The sequence below is a fragment of the Herpailurus yagouaroundi genome, unplaced genomic scaffold, assembly GCF_014898765.1.
Source record: "Herpailurus yagouaroundi ecotype Mexico unplaced genomic scaffold, PumYag 159, whole genome shotgun sequence".
Lineage (NCBI taxonomy): Eukaryota > Metazoa > Chordata > Mammalia > Carnivora > Felidae > Herpailurus > Herpailurus yagouaroundi.
Genome location: NW_024412400.1, coordinates 81152435 through 81175243, shown reverse-complemented (window position 1 = coordinate 81175243; position 22809 = coordinate 81152435). Strand labels below are relative to the sequence as shown.

At 38.2% G+C, this 22809-nt stretch overlaps 1 protein-coding gene across 7 annotated transcripts in view; it reads right to left on the bottom strand.

The window, feature by feature from the left end:
• The window catches only part of TP63 (tumor protein p63), a 231914-nt gene that overhangs the window by 143995 nt on the left and 65110 nt on the right, over positions 1-22809 (bottom strand). For all 7 annotated transcript variants that reach the window (XM_040481081.1, XM_040481089.1, XM_040481087.1 and 4 more), the window contains exons 2-3: positions 3283-3411; positions 2378-2510 (exon numbers count right to left, since the gene is read on the bottom strand). In XM_040481081.1, the coding sequence (XP_040337015.1) occupies positions 2378-2510; positions 3283-3411 (262 nt within the window). The remainder of the gene's footprint in view (positions 1-2377; positions 2511-3282; positions 3412-22809) is intronic.

Below are 22809 nucleotides of genomic sequence, written 5' to 3'. Positions count from 1 at the left end.
CAATGGACTTTAAATGACTGAAGTTTTGCTTGAATAGCAAATCTGGGTACTTTCCAGCAGAAGCAAAAAAACAGTGCAAGTAAAAAATAAATTACCTAAAAAGCATAATGCTTTTGGCACTGACAGACCATAGTCAAAAGGGAAGGAATACAAGAGGCAGATGGGACTGGAAGCATTGCTGATGTGAATGCTCAAGAAGAGAATAACCCCCTGGCTGGAGATATTCTAGAACTGCACTACCCAATATATTACCAACGAGCCACAGGTGGTCATTCAAATTTAAATTAAATAAAGTTAAAATTAAGCTTCTCAGTTGTACCAACCACATATCAAATGCCCAAAGGATACATGTGGCTGGTGACTATTGCATTGAACAATACAGAATATAGAACAGTTACATCATTGAAAGAAACTTCTTTTGGACAGGACTGCTTGAAAAAGAACTCTTGGACTTTATAGATAACTTCCAAATCTCATTTCTTATGACTTCAAAATTTCCTGAGGGTCTATTATGAGACATATACTGAAACAAATACTGAGCATGACAAAATATGGCCCCTGTCCCCTTGAGAGACAGAGAAATAAACAATTATAATATTTTATAATATGTAATAGGACTAAAAATATACCTCAGTTGCCTCAGAGGAATGGTCTCTGCTATATGGTGAAGAATGGTGATATGGAAATTTTCCCAGAGAAGATAGAATACATGGTTGTTGAGGGGTAGATAGGAATTGGGTACAGGGGGAAAAAAATCAACCTCCCACCCCCCAATAAAAAACCCAAGATGTTCCTAAGGACAAAATTTTTAATAATATAATGAAGTAAACAGCATGACACATTAAAAAAATCACATGCTACAGTGTGCGAAAGTGTGTGAAATGACAGTCAAAACTGTAAATAAAAAGGCTTGATTCTCCATTTTAAGCTTTATATAAATTTGCTCACTTTTATGAGTCCAGGAATCAGAACAGAAAATCCCCAGAGAGAACATACAAAGATAAGTTTGCCTAGGCTCGCACTACCTAGCAAGAGGTGATGTTATTCAGTGAATTGGGGATATCCTAATTTCGAAGCCACTGTTGTATAAGAATTTCCCCCATTTATGTTTAATTATAATACATTCCAAGGCCTTGAGTGACCTGCCTTGGATTTATCCATCAGTCTCCTTTCACTAGCTCAAAGATAACTGAAAAGCATATTGATATTAGAATGGAAGAGGCCACTGAAGAATTGCATTTTCTTTTCATCAACTTAGTGATAAAACATCAGTGTAACCACAAAGTTACAACTTCATATTTTTGGTTGTTCCCTCTTCCCTTTCCTGACAGACCTTCATCCAATATCAAAAAAAAAAAAAAAAAAAAAAAAGTACAATCCAAAGAAAGAAAGAAGTAAAATCCAGATAAATACACACACACACACACACACACACACACACACACACACACACACACAGAGTGAAAATTCCAGTAACATCTTCTATCAGAAAGGCAAGGCAAGGTATTTTTAAAGTGATTTCCAAGATCATGCCCACATGTGTTCTATGAAATATCCACCTTTTCTCTACCTTTTTTTTTTTTTGTCCTATTTTTCTAGAAGGGTTTGTTTGTTTGTGTGTGTGTGTGTGTGTGTGTGTGTGTGTGTGTGTTTACAGGAAAGGCAACAGAATTTGTACGGTGAATAATCATTTAAAAAATAACAAAACAAAACAAGCCCACTAGCACGATGTACTGCACAAATACAGAAAATTTCATCCAAACATTTAGGATAAGTGTCTTTTATTATTATTAACCCATTACACTCGTTTGTATGAGAAACTGAGGCCTAAGGTCACTAGTGACTCAGTGGTAAATCCAAGAAAACAAAAGTCAAAAAACAAAAACCACCTATTTTATGTATTATTTATCTTCTTTCCCCTTGTTCTATTACTAGGTACTTAAACTTGTGTCTTCACATTGAATTTACTTTCTCCTCCCTCATTAAAGAAGAAGAGTTCCATCCTGCCCTAGTATAGACAGAATTTGGATAGAATTTAGGTCTAGACTTGGACTCTGTATCTTCCCCCTATAAAACCTTGGACTGGTATCATCCTTCCCAAACTGGGATAGACATGAGGAAAGATTCAGATAAAGGATGTAAGGGATTATTCCCAGCCCACATTTCCCACACTAGTGGAAGAAGCACACGCAGTAGGCACAGTTGATGAAGAGAATCCACAAATGCTTAATTTTCTCTACTGACCACACTGACTTTCTGCCCAATGGCTTAGCCCATTCAGAGCCACCTGCCTTCTCATATGCCATGAAATATAGAGATTTAACAGAGATGTGGATAGCATGGCCCACAGATTATAGGAGAATCTCCTGCCACTCACCCACATGGGGTCACTGAGGTCTGAGTCCTGCATGCGGATACAGTCCATGCTAATCTCAATCTTGTTTCTTGCACCATTTTCTGATGGCTCATCCACAAAGTTCAAGTCAATGGGCTGAACTGAACATATAGGCCTATAATAAAGGACAAACAAAAGGGTGTTAGGCAGGGAATGGGACTAAAACACAAGAACCCAGGGGATAACAGTGAGCTCTCTCAGTTTCAAAGATGGCAGCGCTCATTGGTTGGAGTCAGAAACTCTAGGTTTGAATCGTGGCTCAACCACATGCCGTATGTGTAATCTCAGGCAGTTCAAATCTAAATCCTATTCATAAAATGGGAATCATGATCCTTACCCTTGTCAGAGAATTGCTGGGTGGATGTGGGAGAGAAAGGATGTATCAGGAACTTAGTATTTTATACCCCATCCCTTAGGGTACCAAGTGCTCTGGTATTTCCTCTTAAATTGTTCACTTATCCAAACTCAATAAAGAAGACAATAATCATTTTCCTAGCAAGGCATAAATGACCAACAAAATTTAGTGTTTTACCTCTTCAGGGGGTATTTGTATTGTATCAGCAACTAAGAGTCTTTAAGCCAAAGGAACAGATTTTGAATATCAAGGGAGTCATTGGGGAACCTATTTGGAGGTAGTCAGGAGACCAAAATTACGCTCCAAAATTATACCACCTTGCAATAATGATCTTCATTCAGTATTATAAACTGAATAAATCTGCAATGAATTTTGACACAGAAATACTATTGGAGGAAATACATTTTTCCAACAATATTGACTGATTTTTATTGATTTTAGGAGCACGTCATAGTAAGCAATATTTTTATAATCTGCATTTGCCCATTTATAATAATTTAAGTACAATATTTTGTGTTTATTTGATACTTACTGTTCCAGAAAATCCCAGATATGCTGGAAGACCTCTGGACTGAGGAATTCACTTGTCTGTGTGCTCTGGGACATAGTGGATCGGTAATAGCTTTCTTTCCAAGAGAAATGAGCTGGGGTTTCTACGAACCTTAAAAGAACAAAAATGAAACTAGAATTATAGTCTCTGTATTTAGGATGTTGAGTATTTAAACTAAAGCATACTCAATCAAGAATAACTCAAGTGCATTTTCAGAACCACGCAGGCAGGTGCAGCGAATTTTACAAGTTGCATGAGTGGTGTTTCTTTGGGCAATGTCATGGATCCCATTTTGCCATACAGTTAGACAATCACATCTTCTATCAAGTTATTCTGTAACTAATAATGTTGTTAACACTCTACACTTCCAGTATCCAGCATCAATGCTCTGAAGATTTCAAAAAGAAAATAAACATTGCCTCATTAATTCTGACAGCCAGGGTGACCTATTATTAAACTTGTTTTAAAATGACTCAACTGATTATCTGCCCATTCTGCCTCCAGCAGGTAAAAAGTAGAATCAGAAAACAGAGAGGCTTTCAGAAAATTTAAATTTCACCTGCAGCAAAATCACCTCTCTCATAACTACCATCTCAGCATTGTGCCCAGGAAAAATAAACTCAAACCTCTGAACCTAGTTTTTTCTACTTTTTAAAAAATTTTAATCACCAGTTAACCTACCTTGATGTGTATGTGGGTGGTTGTTAATTGGAATGTAAAATTCTATGTTAGACTAAAGGATTAAGTATTCAGACTAAACATCTGAATATGTTGCAAATGAGTATTATTTCTGTTTGCTCCATTTTGTTGCTGGGTCCCCACGTTTGCCTTTACTTAAAAAAAAATAACCTTGATCCCTATATAATGTGAAGGAAAATATCAGCTTTCTCAGGTGATGCTGTCTCCAGTTGGCATATTATCTACACGGATCATCTTAGTATGTGATTCATTGTGACTATCAGTAGACTAATTTTACCCCAGGAAGAAATTAACTAAGCTTTTCATCATTACTTTTAATATCATAAAGTGTTAATAAATAGTGTACTAAGATAGTCAATCATCTTAAATTTGCAAATGAATACTCTGAGCTTGTTACATAACAGAAGATAATAGCATTGGATTTATTATTGATAATTTCCAACCTGTAAGGAGAAATACATTCATTTACTCAAGTTAAACACATTATGAGCATCTATTATTTACTAGCAAGAATAAAGGCCACTGAAAATAAAAAGCAAATAAAACAGTGTCATCTCTAGAAGATCAATGTATAGAAAGTAAGACAGGAAACCAAACCTCTAATAAATAGAGTATGTGTAACGCTATGAAAGTACAAAGATAAAATATATCAGCTCATCTAAGGGATCAAAGAGCCTTAAAGAAGGAGAAGAAATTCGCTATGCCAGGTAGGGATTAATAATATGAGTGAGCAGTCTATGGCGACAGCATAGACAAAATCCTAAAATGGAAAATCATTTGGTGTATGTGAGAAAATTGCAAGAAACTCTATGTTAGTAGAGTATAAGATTTAGGGCAAAGAACACTGGAAAACAGAACTGGAGAGAGGAGAAGAAAATCATACGCTATGTTTAAAGAAAGCTTAAATATTTCAATACTTTCAGGTTTTGCAACACATTTCAAAATTAACTTTTAATTTTGAGATAAATACAGATTTACATACAGAGAGAGTCCATGCACCTTTTATGCTGTTCTCTCAATGGTATACAACAACTTACAAAACTGTTCAAACATATTCCAACCAGGATATTGACACTGCTACAACTCACTGATCTTATTCAGAAATTCTGTTTTACTTATACTTGTGTGCACACATGCATCCATGCATGAGTTACGGATGGATTTCTTTCTGCACATCCATATCCACCTCTACAGCATTAAAGGGTTTTAAGCATGAGGCTGCCAGTCAGAATATGTTTTGTACTGAGAAATCTGGAAGCTGCGTGAAGGAAAGATTTCGAGCACATCAGTTTATGGGCAAAGTGGTTGCACCAGTCCAGGTAAGACAAGAGGATGCTAGCAGAAATGGGGATGGAGAAGATGGCCACAAACTGAACTACTGGCAAAAGGCTAAATCAGACCCTGCTTATGTTACATTCATATTTTCCCTCTAGTCACTCTCTGACACCTAAAGACCTTCCCTATATTTCTGCTGTCCCCACTAACCAGCTGCAAAACCGCGGGCAAGTCTCTGAGCTTCAGCTTCCTTGACTGTGACACAGGGACAGTCGCCTCTGCTCTGCTGCCTCACAGACACCTACCCAGTCCTCAATGATCTCCTCCCCACAAGGCATTTCCCAGTCCTTCACTTGAACTATAATCTTCCTTCTCCAAACTTTCTTGGCCTTCAGTTGCATCTCGTCAATGAGAATTCACGCTACTTTCCTTGGACAACAACCGAGTGTAGAGAATTTTAAGTAACTTGAAGGCAACGTCCATATCTCTTTTCATCCCTTACAATTTTATATTTCCTTGAGGTTGGAGTGGAAGGAACATGGGTTTTTTTATTTTTATTTTTATTAAAAATTTTTTTTTTCAACGTTTATTTATTTTTGGGACAGAGAGAGACAGAGCATGAACGGGGGAGGGGCAGAGAGAGAGGGAGACACAGAATCGGAAACAGGCTCCAGGCTCCGAGCCATCAGCCCAGAGCCCGACGCGGGGCTCAAACTCACGGACCGCGAGATTGTGACCTGGCTGAAGTCGGACGCTTAACCGACTGCGCCACCCAGGCGCCCCGGAAGGAACATGGGTTTTGAAGTGAGACAGACTTGGGTTCAAATTTTAGCTCTACCATTGTCACACTTTAAGGACATGGTCAATTTACTTAGCCTCTTTGTATCTTCAACTATGCTTCCTTTACCAGGTGGTTGAAATAATGTGCTACCTATTTTGTATACAGTGCCTGGTGCCTGGGTTGGATTAGGTCAGGTATTACAAAATGTGTATCCAGGAAAAGTTGCTGAATTGAACTAATTAAATAGCATATTTGAAAGACCTGTGGAAGCTGTAAAAGTGTCACACAAAAGTTATTAAACCTGAATTATCCCCTCATTTCTCTCCAGTTCAAACTGTTCTTTCTCTTTCTGTGTTCTTTCACCATAAAATGCTCGCCATCACCTCTCTTTTCTCTCCTAGATCACCTTTATTGACATTGAATAGGGCAATAGCCCCTCTCCTTTCATTCCTCCCCCAAGACCTCAAGCTTTACAGTGACTTTACTACAAAAGTTGAGAGTGAGGTTTGGAATACATCAGCAGTTTTCAAATTGGTTGCATGAAACTCTAGGGTTTCCGGTGCCTCCGTGTGTTCACCAGATGTAAAGAAATGGCCATATTGATAGGAGTCCAGACGCTCCTCCTTCTTAACACCAAGAAGTTTGGCTTTTGCCTGTCTTATGTATAGTAGTGTTCCAAGCAAGATTTCATTTGAAGAACAGGTTCTGTTACAGTGTTTTAGAAAATCAGTGGTCTAAGTTGGAGGATCTTCACTGTCTCTCCTGTGCAAATCCAGAATTCATTCCAGGTCTCTGAATAAAGATGTAAAATATTATTGACAGGAAGGAAGGAGATCAGCTAGTGCCATAGGGCAGGAAGAGTGAGGTAAACCCTACCTATCTTCAGAGGCTTTGCCTTTGGATGAATCTCAGTGTCAATTTACTCATGGAACAATCACTGTGTTCAAGGGGGTTTGTCAAACCAGTCACACCCACAGACAGGAAGCCTCAAGTCCCTTTTTTTTTTTCTTTTCATCTTGTTTTTTTTGTGGATTAAATACCCTGTGCTCTTAGTATCAGCAAAAAAAAAAAAAAAAAAAAAAGGAACCCTACTCTGTAGAAGTGAGCTGAAAACCCCAAGAGGTATCCACCAACAGTTTGCATTTTCTCTTGCTTTTTTCTTTTCTGCCCCAGGAGTCGTCACTCAAATCCCTTACATTAAGTTTCTTTCAGCACTCCTGAAAATCTCCAAATCTAATATTTCAGAGTTCCAAACAACCTTAATATTATAGATGGATTTTAGAATTAATAGATCTCTGAGACCATCTAGCCTACTTTTTCTTATTTAATAGGTGGAAAAGTGAAATCTAAAAAGAACCAGTTCACCCCAGTTATATTGTACTCAACATAAGTCTTTACCCACAGTCCAGGAAAAATAAATTGAATCATCAGACACAAATTTTCATCATGAATTGCCCAACCCTTGGCCTCTTGGAACAGTTCCCATACTTAGCATTTTCTGGATATTTAAAGCCTCTTTACTCCCCTTTAGAGCATCCATACTTAAAACTATGAGAGTAGGAATATACTTGATTGTATACCAACATCCTCTAATTCACTTAACAAAACAAAACAGCATTTGGTAGTGATGCAGATCAGAAAAGAAGCTGATTGGCTGTTCCTCGACTTCCTGATTCAAAGGCTCCCTTGACAGGGTGTCACTCCTTCTGGTATAGAGACAGAATGTGGCACAGGGAACACCAGAAAAGCAGACCTGGAGTGCCCCCTCAGGAACTGTGCCAACACTTGGAAAGATAGAGTCACACATGAATCTAAACCTTTGGGGACCACATAGAATGTCAAAGTCACTTGTGCCCTTAAACACTGTCTAGACTTGCTATCTATTTTCACAAGGAAACTGAGGCTGATACCTTAAAAACTTAGCCTAGATCCACTGTTGTGCTAGAGCACTGGCTAATGAAAGCAGACTGTTCAATATTCTGGAATTTTTTCAAGCCAGTTTTTAAACACAGTCATTATTATAATTTATTACAAAGTATTAAACTTTAAATAATGTTAAAAGCAAAGATAATAAATACTCAAACCTGATCACTTCCTAATTATTTTACTATTATCTATGTTCTTGAAAGCCTTTTTAAAAAAATAATGTAGGGAAATTACTCAGATTTTTAAAAAATCCTGTGTGAATTTATTGCTACACTTATCTAATGTACTTTAGTGAACTATTTATGTGCAAAAGACTCAATAATACATATATTGAGATTATGTGAAAAGCTATGTGGGGATTTATTGATGAAGGAGACATGTATGTTGTTTTTTTGAAAGTTTTTCATAGTTTAGTGTCAGAAATAGAACACCTTCAATGTTTGCCTAATTTTTACCCTCTGTCATAACCTTATGTGCTCTTAATTTCCCTCTGGACTGGGATCTTCTGAAGGGCAGAAAAGCCAGCATGGAACATTCATTTTGGTTTGTGCTCTATTTGCCTGGTGATTGGCAGAAAAGGATTGCCATTGATTATGACAGGATTTCACATCACTGGGCCTGCTTTTCTAGTTTTCCCCATGACACTTTTAGGCTCAGAGAGGTTAAGGAAGTTGTTCAAGTTCACTCAGCTAGTAAATGATAGAGCTGGGCTTTATTTAGTTACTTAATTAGTTAATAATGCTGGGCTTTAAATTTAAGATTGTATGACTTCAAAGTTAATGCTTTATTAAATTATATATATTATATATAATATACATATATGCATATATAATATACACATATAATAATGCTCATGCTTTATATATATATAATATATATATATATGGTTCTAATTTTCATTCATAATAAAAGTTTTTATAGTTAGAATTTTTTTTCTGTAAAATAACAAAAATCCTACCAACTCTGTCTTCCAAGTGAGCAGGAAATGATGTGAGAAAACACATACTGACCAATGAATGATACTGACAGAACATTTGGCCTTTCTGAAGATTCTCAATATTGGTAAGAGCTGACTCTAAAATGTCATGTAAGAAAAAACAGCTGAAGTCACTATTGTTTTCCAAGGGGACTTGAGCAGTCAAAACCTATGGGATTGTTCCCAATTCTCAGATAAAAGTGATTTAAAACTCTGAACATGACTTCTTCTGTATATCCATCCATCCAACCTACCAATCCATCAAATTATTGCTTAACCTCTCTGGACCTTCCCCCATACAAGTCTTCCAGTTGGCCTCAGGAATTTTCCAAATCACATAATGCCATTTTTATTTTTAGTTCAGAAGCAATCCTGCATTTTCAGCTTACTCTGCTATTATAACCACCCTGATTATTAATTGTCATACTTAGTTTAAAGGATGCTGAAGAACACCTTGATGCCCTTTAATAAATTTCCTAATCATTGCACACAACAGTGCCCAAGAGCCCTGGAGGAGTAGATTTATTCATATGCTTTAGATATATGTCAAAGTCCAGAAACTCACTCATATAATCTAAATAAGGTACATTAACATCTTTTGTTCATTAAATGGAAATCTTTCCTTTTCAACTTCATGTTGAAAAATGACCAGTCTGTTCCTTATCTTTGTATTAATCCCAGAGTCAAACCCATATATCAACTTCACTTCCAGCAAAGAAAACTCACATGGATAAAATGCATTTAGAGCACACACACACATACACACACACACACATATATATAGTATATAAATATATTGTGTATATATATAGTATATACATATACTATATATATTGTATATATACATTGTATACAATTATATACATTGTATACAATTGTATACATATTGTATATATATGTATTGTATGTAGATATTTTTTTTTAATTTTATGGTTGAACTGATAAACTGTATTCTTAAGAAAATCTCTTTTGTATCTGTCAATATCCATTTATCCTCCATTCTGCCATAATTAGTGGAGTTCCTTTTCATCTTCAGACGCCTTTTCTCTTCCCACTACCACCTGTCTGAAGACCTGATTTCCCACAGCTTGCTTCTGCCATAACCCTTTACTGTGCACCCCGAACTCCCAATTCTCCCATCAAAGTCTACATATATCTAGGGTCAACTCACCAGTTGTTAACTCTGAAATAGTGATCTTTTCTTCTCTCAAGTACCAAGTCCTCTAAAGTCGATATTTTGTGCCCCAGTCTCTATCCTAACCAATTGCTGCCTTCAGGTAATGATTTGTCTGGCTGTAACCCCGATCTCTCACACCCCCATCCCAGTGAACCTTCCTGCTGCTATCATGTCACTGGTCAGCAATCTCTTCTAACTTCTGTGTGATCATCAACTTCCCCAAACAGTATTTCTATCAGGCTACTCCTTTCCTGACTCAGATTTCATAATCGCTCATCTTCATAGCCTGGGCAAAATCTAATTAGACCTCATCCCTCATCCTTTTTATTCCTTTGGACAGACCCTCTTTTCCAAATTATTCAGCTAGCTGTACCCTACATGTTATTTCTTTTCAGCAAGTGTCTTTTCAAATTATAACCTCTTATACTCCACCATCTTCCCCCAGGTCACATTCTTCACATTTACTAACATCTAGTACAAAGCTCAGCACACCTAAAAAAGGTACTGCAATACACTAAATATTTGTGTTGCCTCCCAAATTCATAAGTTGAAACTTAATCTCCAGAGTCATAGTATTTGTAGGTGGGGCTTTGAGGAGATGAGGTCATTATGGTAGAGTCCTCATGAATAGGATTCATGCCCTTATAATAGAGGTCCCAGAGAGCACTCTTCCCCATTCCTCCTTGTGAGATTACAGAGAGAGAAGACTGCCATCTATGAACTAGGAAGTGGAACCTCAGGAGACACTAAATCTGCCAGCACCTTGATCTTGGACTTCAGAGCCTTCAAAATTGAAAATTTTAAGAAATAAATCTCTGTTGTTTATAAGCTACCCAAGCTGTAGTATTTTGTGATAGCATCCTGAAGGGACCAAGACATCCACCATATTTTTTTGTTTATTGTTTGAGTTTACTTTCTCAATTTGGCATGTTTTAAGCATTCCTGTCCCTAGTTAATTCTACCGTAATTTACTCATGTTGAAATGGTGTTTCCATATTGTATACCATGTCCTCTAACAAATGAGAGCCTGGGAGTCAAAACACATATTCCTACTTTCCTGGCTCTTTCTAGCAAAGAGTTATAGAACAAAAACAAAACAAAACAAAAAAACTGAAAAAGGCTTTATTTCTCATCCTCTATACTTTCTACAAATAAGAACTCACAGGGATTTTATTCACAGTCCCACAGGAAACCTACAGGGATCTCGTGCTAAACCCCAGGCATCCTGGCTCCCTCTGCAATGCTCTGAAGAAAGTGTGCAATTATAACTTCCTATGGGGCACCTGGGAGGCTCAGTGAATTAAACATCTGACTCTTGGTTTCTGCTCAGGTCATGATCTCACAGTTCATGAGTTCAAGCCCCGCATTGGGTTCTGCACTGACAGCAGAACCTGCCTGGTCTTCTCTCTCCCCCTCTCTCTCTGCCCCTCCACAGCTTGCTTGCTTGCTCTCTCTCTCTCTCTCTCTCTCTCAAAATAAATAAATAAAATCATAAAAAATGTAAACTTCTTGTAAACTGAGCTGTCTCTAAATCCATGAACATAAAAAAAACCAAAAAACAAACAGAAAACAAAAAAAAAAAAACATCATCCAACATCACTGTCCTATAATAAATTGATCAGTTAATAGTCTGATCCATTTAAATCTAGAATTTGGCTTCTGGTGAAGATAATGATAAGGGAGACTTGAATCCATCTTACTTCTAATATCATTTTTGACATTATAGCACGCAAATATAGACACTTGCAAACTTACACACAAGGAACATATCTATAAACTGCTCCCAAATTACAATTTAGAAGACATCTGGGGCTGCCTGTGTGGTTCAGTCAGTTAAGCATCCGACTCTTGGTTTTGGCTCAGGGCATAATCTCACAGTTCATGAGTTCAAGCTCCACATCAGGCTTTTTTGGGATTCCCTCTCTCCTTCTCTCTCTGCCCCTCCCCTGCTCTAACTCTCTCTCTCTCTCTGTCAAAATAAGTAAATAAAATTTAAAATTTTTAGAAGATATTTGAATAAATGTAATCACCATTACATCAGGCTTTGAATATGTTAGAGTTTTGTACTAATGTGAAGACCTGATAGGAAGTTCGTGTAGCATCCATGACAGATATATGAGCATCGAGTTCTGGAAGGACTATGGGAAAATAGAAATCTACAGGGGAGTTTTCTTAGGATGCAGTTTTCTTACGATTGCAAGCATCCTCACCCTGGATACTTACAGACTATTATCTGATCATTTATTATATTTAAACACTAGAAGATGGTAAATTATCAGATCCGGTCTAAGCTTATTTTTTCTTGCCTCAGTGCATACTGAGGCATAAATATTGTAATTATTTAAGTATTTGCCTAATTGTCTCCATTAATATATTAGTATTTTAAATATAGGATGGTGACACAATTACTAGAGCATATCTCAGAAACATAGTGGTCAATATTTTATTGCTACATAAATAATGATTCACATTTGTTATACATACTCTAGTATGAAGTTATTTCCACATACATCTCATTTGATAGTCATATTATGACCTATGTATCATCTGAACCATATGAAATCATTATTTTAGAGGTCAAAAATGGTGAAATATAGCAAGTTTATATGGCTCAAATTCATAGCATGGGTATTACTATAGCATGGAAATTCATAGCATGGATAATCAGTTAAATAGCTGATTAAAAGACTGGTTAAGGTCATACATTCCAAAAGTCAATGGCACATCCAGGTACTGAACCTCATTCTTAGGAGTGATTAGATGGACAACCCAACAAAGAAAGCAACAAGGAGTGACATTTGTATTAAGTGATAAGAGATTTTCTGTGTTCTTTTTAAATATAAATTTGTCTAATGTGTACATTTTATTCTAAATATGATCTACAAATTATAGCAAAATAATTTAATGTGTTTATCAGCTGTATATGTGATGGGCTGAAGAATTAGTAGTAAAAATTAAAGAAAAAAGCGCTATGGCAGGAAGCTTCAAGAACAAATTCTTTGGAGCACCCACCCTTACCGATTTGCTAAAGTATCTTATGTATTTCCTTCAACGTAAGGCCACCATATATTTTCACCTGCCCTGACTCCATTTGTTCTAAGTCTTGGTACTGAAATAGCTTAACTTCAAAATTTTAAGGTGCATTTTATTTTATTATAACAGGAGATAAGATTTTGGTGGTATAAAAAACAGAAGTTTTTAAACATTAAAAATCAATTATCTCTTGTTATTCCCGACCCTCACAAACACCTTCATTTTCTCTGTTCCCTTCATTCTACTTCCCTTTGATCATGCTTTACCCATTTTGCAAAAGGGTTTTTACAGGGTCTGTCTCATGTATAAAGTTCATATTACCATGTTTACCTAATTCCTTAACAGTTGATATAAGAATTGTTTATACCAGGCTATTTCAATAATTTGTTTGTTAAATTTTATTCTAAGTTGTTAAACATATAAACTGGCTAAAGGGAGGAAATGCAGTTTAACAAACCTTAAATTTTAGAGATTTTTTTTTTCTGAATGGGATATGATGCATGTTAAAGGATATTACCTGGCAGTAATGTTTGATATTTAAATAATAAATCATAAGGATTTATTTATTGAGCAACACATTTATAGACATCATCGTGAAAAGAAGCAGGAGAAAGAGAGAGGCTCTGCCATCTTTGGTTCATCCTATCTGCACTTCTGTATATATTTTCAGACACTTACCTGAAACTGTATTATCTATTTACTTATATATTGTCAGTTTCACCCATGAGAATGTAAACTCAATGAGAGCAGACTGTTTGTTCACTGCTGCATCTCCAGGGTCTAGAACAGTGCCTGGAAATACTGCATAATGCTTGTGAATAAAGAACGAGAACATTAAGAGATTTCATGGACTGGAATCCTATCTGTTTCTTTTTCCAACTACCCCTACCTCATGTTCCCAACACTCCCATGTTAGCTATTGCCTCAGTTCCACTTTAAAGACGTGAGGAAACTATAGTTCTCAATAATTAAGAAATGTCCACACTACAGCCTCTTGAAGATAAAAACTTACATGAATATACCTTTGCATATATCTTTGCATATATGTTCATATATAAATAACAGAATTCATAATAATACGGCATTCATAAATATTTGTTGAATGAGTGAATGAATGAATGGCCTTTGTTCACACAGACTAGTAGAGTTAGTGTACAAATACAGGTCAAATTGATTCCCAAGTCTTTTTTTTTTTTTTTTTTTTTTTTTTTCTTGATAGATCACAATGACTCCTGTGAGGAAGTGGATGTTTTGCAACAAGGAAAGAGAAAATTTTAGGAAAAAAAAATACAAGCACAAGAATAAAGAGACAGGTGCATACACCTCAGAAGTTCCTGAGAATTTCAATGTGATGACAACCCAATAAAAAGTTTCCCAATGGTGATCCTGAATCATTAAGAGTTTGCATGGTAAATACTATTCTTGGTTTAAAAAGACAGTGAAGTATGCCTTATGCTCAGAAATATCAACCTTCCAATATTCTTTTAAAATACTATTTAAAGAGTATATGCTTGTTTATCTAGAAAATCCAACAGCCCAGAATGACATATTCCCAAGGGCTCCTGGTAGAGAAATTTTGTTTTTACTAAGACAGTATGGCTCTCTTTGTTCCTTTCTGATCAGGATCACATCTTGTCTTAGAGTACAGTTTCTTATTTACAGTTTCTAATGGAGATGTAGCTCTTGGGCATAAGAACCTCATTTATTTCAGTAGTCTAACACAGTAGCAGGCACCAAGTGGGTGTCAAGCAAAGGCTTCTAGAAGGAAATATTTGGAAAATAGAGTACACATGACTATGCCAATCCCTACAGAAACAACAGTTAACATTTGATTGCTGCTGTAGGCAAGGTATTCTGCGATATGCCTGACATGCATTTATTTCCACAACATCCTGTGATGTACATGCCAATACTATCCCATTTTACAGATAAGAAAACTGAAGCCAAGTGGTAATTTACTTCCTCCAGAGTACATGGTAACTGGGAGGATGGGACATCTGGGGTCTGAAGGATTTGGTTTGAGAGTCTCTAGTCTGTTAATTACAAAGTGAATGGCTATGGGCAGATTATTTTGCGTCTCTAAGGCCGAATTTCCATATCTGTAACAGTGAAAAAAGAAACAGCACTTATCTCATGCAAGAGGGAAGGCCTTGAAATCTTACCTCAGAAGGTTACTCCACTTCCTCAGCAAAGGGCAGTCGGTGTCACACTTAAAGTTCAAGAGAACCACCTGACCCACATTTGGAAAATACAGAGTCCCTGTCCCTACCTCCCAAAGATTCTGTTTCAAATGATCTGGAATAAGGCCCAAGAATCTGCACTTTAAAGAAACTGCATGTGAAAGCATAAGGCTTGAGAAATCACCTACATTCTAATCCCTTTGAAGCTTTTATCGAAAATGTAGCACCTTGATAAATCTGCATTTTCTCCAAATATCCATCCTCACATAGGCAAGCCATTATCACATTCTTGCTCACTAAAATGTCTTTTTTTATCACCTGAATCAAACAGTATGGTGTAATGATTACAGTTAATATTGTATAATACATCCTACATGCCAGGCATTGTTCTAAATGCTTGATGGATAATAACTCATTCAATCCATCAACAAAACATGGTAGTTTGACTATTTGAATCCTCATTTTATAGATGAGGAAACTGAGCCACACAGAGCATAAGTAACTTCCTCAAAGTACACACTCAGTCCATGAGGGTGACAAAGTCAGCCGGCTGGCTCCAGAGTCTGGAGCCTAACTATCTATCACACTGTGCTGACTCTCCCAGAGACAGAGGTCAGAACCCTGGCTTGCAGGTGATCCTGGTCAAGTCTCTGCTCCTCTCTGGGATTCAAGTTCCTTCTCTAGGAAGTGAGGGGGCTGTCCGTAGTGATCTCTCAGGCCCTCTGGTCCAAAGATCCTATCATTTATTTTACAGGAGACTTTTGACCTTGTTATCTGACGGACCAAGGCTCTAGAATTGCTGATGGTAAGACACGTTCTCTCTTCTAGAACTGCCCCGCTGTTATTTTTTCTTTACCTGCCAATTCAGAAAACTTTCCTCTGAGTCACTTGTCCTTTCTTCTTGGTGAGGAATCCAAATGCACTTCAGTCTAGAGCCGGTAGGTAGATCTATCTCTACAGACTTCCTTCTGAGCCCGCACTGCTGTCTTTGTTTAATCAGGCTTCCAAAGTGCTTATGCCTGAGCCTGTTTCAACCTCATTACCCTCCCAAAGAGGCCCACCGGCTTCTTGTTCCTGCTTTGCTATTCTCCTTTTGAGCAATAGCGCTTTTCAGACCTAATTGGTGCTCAGTCCCATTTCTCTAGAGTCGTCCTCACACCTGTAATTCTGTGCTATCACCCCATTCCAGGCTTCAACTCATGGGCTTCTAGCCTCCTTTTTCTTAAATCTGGCTACACGTTACGACACTTGGGGGGAGGGCTGAAAATAGAGATGCCTGGGTGCTACCCCAAAGCAATGAAATCAGAATGTTGAAGAATAGGATCTGGGAAGAAGTATTATTCAAAAATTCAGAAGTTCCACAAGAGATTCTAATGTGCGGCATGGTGGAGCAACACTGGTGTCCAGGGCTGATGGTTCTCTAGTGGGGGGATAAGCAAACTGGAATCACCTGGGCAGCTGGCTCCTCCTCACGCCCAGGGAGGGAAGTCTGGGCATGTGAGGCAGACAAGGAGCCACCTTCCAGGTGGTTTGAAGAAGCCCCTTTGTGAAACAAAGTTCTAGCTGAACCTTTAAAAGCAAGATGGATCACTACACCTTTCTTTCACCCACCTTAGTGGAATATCCCGAGGCTTCTCACTGCATCCTGCACCAAGTTATTATTTCTTTTCTTTTTATGTTTTTTAATGTTTATTCATTTTTGAGAGAGAGAGAGAGAGAGAGAGAGAGAGAGCGAGCGCGCTGGCGCGTGCGATGAGTGGGGGAGGGGCAGAAAGCGAGAGGGAGACACAGAATCTGAAGCGGGCTCCAGGCTCTGAGTTGTCAGCACAGAGCCTGACGCAGAGCTCGAACCTACGAACTGCGAGATCCTGATCTGAGCCCAAGTCAGATGCTCAACCGACGGAGCCATCCAGACGCCCCTATTTCTAATCATGAAGAACAATGCAGAGGAAAAAGCACTTGACAGTAAGATCCATATTCTTCTTTTCTGTCTGGACTAACTCGCTGGGTAACTTTGGGGGATTCCCTTTTTTCAGTCAAAGCTTCATTTCCTCCTATGTGTAAAAGAAGCTAATTGGATTACTAATCACTAAGCTTCCTTCCTATTTTAGTGTTCTTCTATTTGAAGGCCCCAAACCTATTGTTCCTCAACTGTTACACAATCAACCCCAGTTCTTTCTTTCCACATTCACCTGACGCCAGACGGCACATCTAGGCAAACCTCTTCCTGATCCCTGGTGAAGATTGCCCACTGCAAACCAATACCGGGCTTCAAAGGCTCTTTTAAACTTCCTTACTATACCAAGAACTACTGCTGCCCAAGCTTCAGTTCAGGTCCCTGGGTCTTCACAAAGGTCCTTCCTGTCAGAGTCCTCTGAGAGCAACCCCATGTGAGAGCAATCGCCTTTCACATTTCTCAGTGTCCCACCTCCTGCAGGAAGGCAGGGATGATGAATCCTCTAGCTGTCCAGTGATTAGAAGGTAACTGCAGTGTGGCCTTGGAAGGCTTCTGTTTGCTCGCTCTGTCTTAGTGGGAGATGGCCGAGTCTGTAAGAGGTGCTGGCTGATGAATGTGCAGCAGAGAAATGGTAGCCAGAGTCTCTCCCTTTCCCTTTCTGCCAGCTTCTAGTCCCCTTTTTCTTGGGAGATGCACCATCTAAAGGTGTTGGAGACGATGGCCTCTAAGGCCACCTACACTGAGACTCTTTCTAGGTAGTATGTACAAGTATGTGGGTGTTTCCCCCCCCACAAGTAATTGGAATATACCTACACTAATAATGATAATAGAAAATAATAAAATTACTATTTGGCAAGATGAAAACTTAAACTGAGGAATGTTCTTGGGTTTTGATCTGCTCTGCAGTGGGCAAGATCCTCCTCTTTGCCCTAGTTCTTTGACTTTTGAATCTGGGATTGGAGGAAGGAGCAAAAGAATGAAGAAAAAAAAAATAGCAAGGGTATTTTAGTGAATCTACTGAATAAAGGGCTCTGAGAATAAAGGGTAAAAATGAAACATACATTGAGCTTGCTGGGGAGGGGAGCTTGGGCAGTAATTGGCAAAAGAGAGATTAATGGAGTAACATGAAGACTGGAGAGAAAAGTAAATAAGAAAGGAAGGTGTTACTCAAGGCTACAAACTGGCTCTTCTTTAACATCCTTCCAAAGACCAAAAATAAATACATAAATAATAAAGGAAATTTAAAAGAATGGAAGTAAACAAATGAAAAAAATGAAAATTCTTTTAAACTGTATTTCATCTGTGCTTTTTTTAAAAAAATTAATGTTTATTTATTTTTGAAAGAGAGACAGGGAGCATGAGCAGAGAGAGAGGGAGACACAGGATCCGAAGCAGGCTCCAGGCTCTGAGCTGTCAGCACAGAACCTGATGCAGGGCTCGAACCCATAGAACTGCCAGATCATGACCTGAGCCGAAGCCTCACCCTTAATGACTGAGCCACTCAGGTGCCCCTGATCTGTGCTTTTTGAACACTGTACTACCTAGACAACCCTGACTGGCCATAGGCTTAACGGCATAAGAAGCATGATGATATTTAAGACACTTACCTACCTTTCACACAAGGAGATTCCAGAACAGTTCATAGAGAAAAGGAGAGGCATAATCCCATAGAAAAAGGCTCTCCAGGGAAATCTGACTCCAGAAAAATGGAAGACTCTCAGGTAAAAAACAGAGGTCTATAGGGGCACCTATGTGGCTCATTCGGCTAAGCATCTGATTCTTGATTTCGGCTCAGGTAATGATTTCACAGGTCCTGGGATCCAGCTCCGAGTGGGGCTCTGCCCTGAACTGCTTGGGATTCTCCCTCTCCCTCTCTCTCTGCCCCTCCTCCACTCTCACACACAGAATCACTTTCTCTCTCAAAATAAATAAAATTTAAAATATTTTAAAAAACCAGAGGTCTACAAACAACTACACACATAAACAACTGCCGTCTGTTTCTGTAAAGCATTTTGGAGTGCCGCCATGCTTATTTGCTTCGAAGAGTCTGTGCACCGCTCACATCACAGTGTCAGAGTTGAGTAGTTGCAGCAAGGACTATATGGCCTATCAAGCTAGAAAGAGCTGCTATTTGACCTTTTACCAGACTTATTTATGAGTAACACTTACTACCAGACATTTTAAAAGAAAACTTAAAAAAATAAAAGTTTAACTGCATAATCATGAATACTTCAAATTATCAAGGAGGCAATGGGTAAGCATGTCTGTTGTTGGAATGTTTATAAAAACAGTTGGGGGGGGGATAAGAAGATTTCCAACAAATTAGATGCTAAGAGAGCACCTACGGAAGTGTGAAGTACGGGCACAACATCAAGGAGACAAACAGGATGTGATGGCTGCTGCAGGAACGAATTCAGAAATTTACAGCTCAGAAGGAGCTGAGCTTTGGTAAGTGATGCCACAGACTGGTTCTAGACTGGATGATGTAGGAGCAAGTATGAGAGGAAGGTTTCGCTAACAGGAGCAGCATGGTGTTCTGGCCACTGCAATGCTGTCGCTGGAATTTCCCTCTGCACAGTTGGTAATCCATGATAGTAAGCTCCACCCCTGGTTGATGCTTATGACGCATCCTTGAAGTTTCTTTTGCTGTAGATGAGCACTTCCTGTTTTTCCAATATGTAGCCCCTGTCCATCAAAGCATGCCCTTAGTGACATTATCTGTCTTTAACAACTTGTTGTTTTTGTTTGTTAACAATTTTTAATTTTAGCTTCCCAGAGCCTGAGGGGAACAGCACATCAAAGAGCAAGCTTTCTCCTTTTCCCACATAAATGAATTTCTTAAGTCTATCCTTTGCATATATGTTCCCCATAACTACCAAGTCTGTCTTCTCTTTGTAAGCTGAGTTAAAGATTGGCTTTTGGAGGGTGGATTCAATTTCAGGCTAAAAGGAAAAGAAGAAAACTGCTCTAAAGGATGGTGCTTATCCAGTGCAGAACAGATCTCCTCAGGCCTAATTTCCAGATTTTACAGAAGCAATAAATAATTTAGGGATTGGACAAGCATGATTATTTTTGATTAATGAAACTGACCTAATTTAAACAGGATATTTACGACCCCTATTTCAGATATTCTCTGTGACCTGCAGGTTAGTGAGGTCATGTTATTACAACATTGCACATAAAAAATGCAAATTTAGAACATTTGTGTAAAAAAAAAAATCTACAACCATAGCTGTTTAAAACAATATAAATTTTCACTTGCCAGTTCATCCACCTTCTCCTAGGAGCGGTCAGCTGCTGCCTGTAGCTATGTTTCCCACATCTTAGTTATCGAAAACAACTTTATTTGTTTATTTTTCAAAGTTATTAAGTTTGTCACAAGTATAGCGTGATACTCCCAAGTGAATAATGATCTGATTCAAGTGAAAGATGATATTTAGTATATTATTAATTATGAGATGATCTGTGATTGGCCCAGATGAAGGTGTGTGTTTGTGTGTCCAGAAAGTTATTAAATGGCAGTAGAACAACTTCTTAGTTTCAAAGATGCTGAAACATGGGAGTGACTTACAGGCAGAACACAGTGTGCATATGGGTGTGCATGTGTGTGTGTGTCCATATTTTTTAGTTAAATGTTTTACCAAGTTATTGCAACAAATGGTTATGAACTAGATCTAAAGGTTCTTGGAGATTCTGATAAGTCTCTGTTAAACAAGGTCTATGATTGGTAGATGCACTGAAGAGAAATTTTAGAATAGATTAGTGCCATAATGGGAAATAAGATAGCTTTTTATTTTGGGTTATTTTCAAAGGTTTGGCTATAAAGTTCAGGCTACCGGAAAGTCCTTCAGTCCTGTTGCAGTGAGTGCTGTAGATTTCTGGCTTCTCCAGTGTGTTGAGTGAGGTGAAAACTGTAAAGTTCTTTTTCTAATGAAACAAATCCACTGTTGGTACTGAGTTGGGGGGGAAGAGTGGCAAATTCCATCTCTTTAACAGAAGTGATCATGGAATAACGAATGGTTCCATATTTTGGAGTTAAAGGTGAGTGAAGGATAACCTAAGTATGTGTAAATTACCATACTGTTTCTACAATGTATTTAAATTGAGAATGTAAGAAAATCTTACAATGCACATTCATTACAACAAAATCGTCTTGAACAAATCTGCTATCCCTTGGGGTTTGACCTCTCTCAAGAAAAGTGAAAATAAAAGTATATTTCACGAAAGGGAGCATAATACATTAAAGGGAAGTATCTAATATAATTAAAGACAAAGGTTCTAAAGTGCCTAATGGGAGCATTGGGAACTGATTGGAAACATGAATTTTGGAATCCTGGTTTTGCCACACTATAGATGTTTGGCTTTGAGTGAGTTATATATAAGCTTTCTAAACCCCATTTGCCTCATTTGGAGAATAGGGATACAAATACCTACTGTGTTATGTTGCAGTAAGAGTAAAGTATCCGGTCCAGATCGTGGCAGGGACTCAATAACAGGTAGGTAACAGTTATCACTGTTCTAAACTGTGGTCTAAAGTGAAATTCCCATCCCCTGAGAATGATGAGTCATGGTGGTTACAGTGAAGTGCATGGTTCAGTTCTGTGGAGACTTAAAGTTATTTCTCAGACAATTTTATGGTCTCTTGATTTTGTTAACAAAAGAAAAGCAAACCAAGCCACTGCACAGAAATTTATACAGTGATAAATCTTTAGAATTCCACACTAAGAATCCTTGTGGTTTATGTACAGTACCCAAATTCTTTACCTGGCTAGCTGCTCTGATTTTTAGCACCAGATTTATATACCATGATGACTGGACCCAAAACCACCACAGGGGTGGTCTCAGACTTGGCACTTGTGACCTTATTAAGGGTGTAGAATCATTTCCCATCAGTGACTGTATGTAATTGCAATAATCCTTTGCTGACAGGTATACACCTACTAGGTCTTTCTGCTGAACAAGGCACATTTCCTGAAGCAAAAAGTAGCACATTCATAGGAGACCAAATGTATTCTCCCTGAGAACTTCATCTTCTTGCTGGCCAGAAAATATCCTACATGATCTTTGTTTTAGAGTAAAAGATAACTAGGGGCACCTGGGTGGCTCAGTCAGCTGAGCATCTGACTTGGTTTCAGCTCAGGTCATGATCTCAGGGTTGCTGAGATCCAGCCCTGCTTCGCGCTCTGACCTGAAAGTGTGGAGCCTGCTTGGGATTTCATCTCCCTCTCTCTCTCTGCCTCTCCCCAGTCTTGCTCGCATGCACTCTCTCTCCAATAAACAAACAAACAAACAAACAAACAAACACCAAACATTTGAGTAAAAGCTAACTACAGTGGACAATAAATGACGTACTCCCAAAACAACTGCCACAAACTGTATTTCTCGTTCGCACTAAGTCTTAGGAGAATATTTACTTCATGCAGCTCTCCTGTCCAACTTTTCTATAAGCAGAAACTCTGAGATCCAGAATCCTTCCATCCAGGCCAGGCTATCCTTCACAGCCTC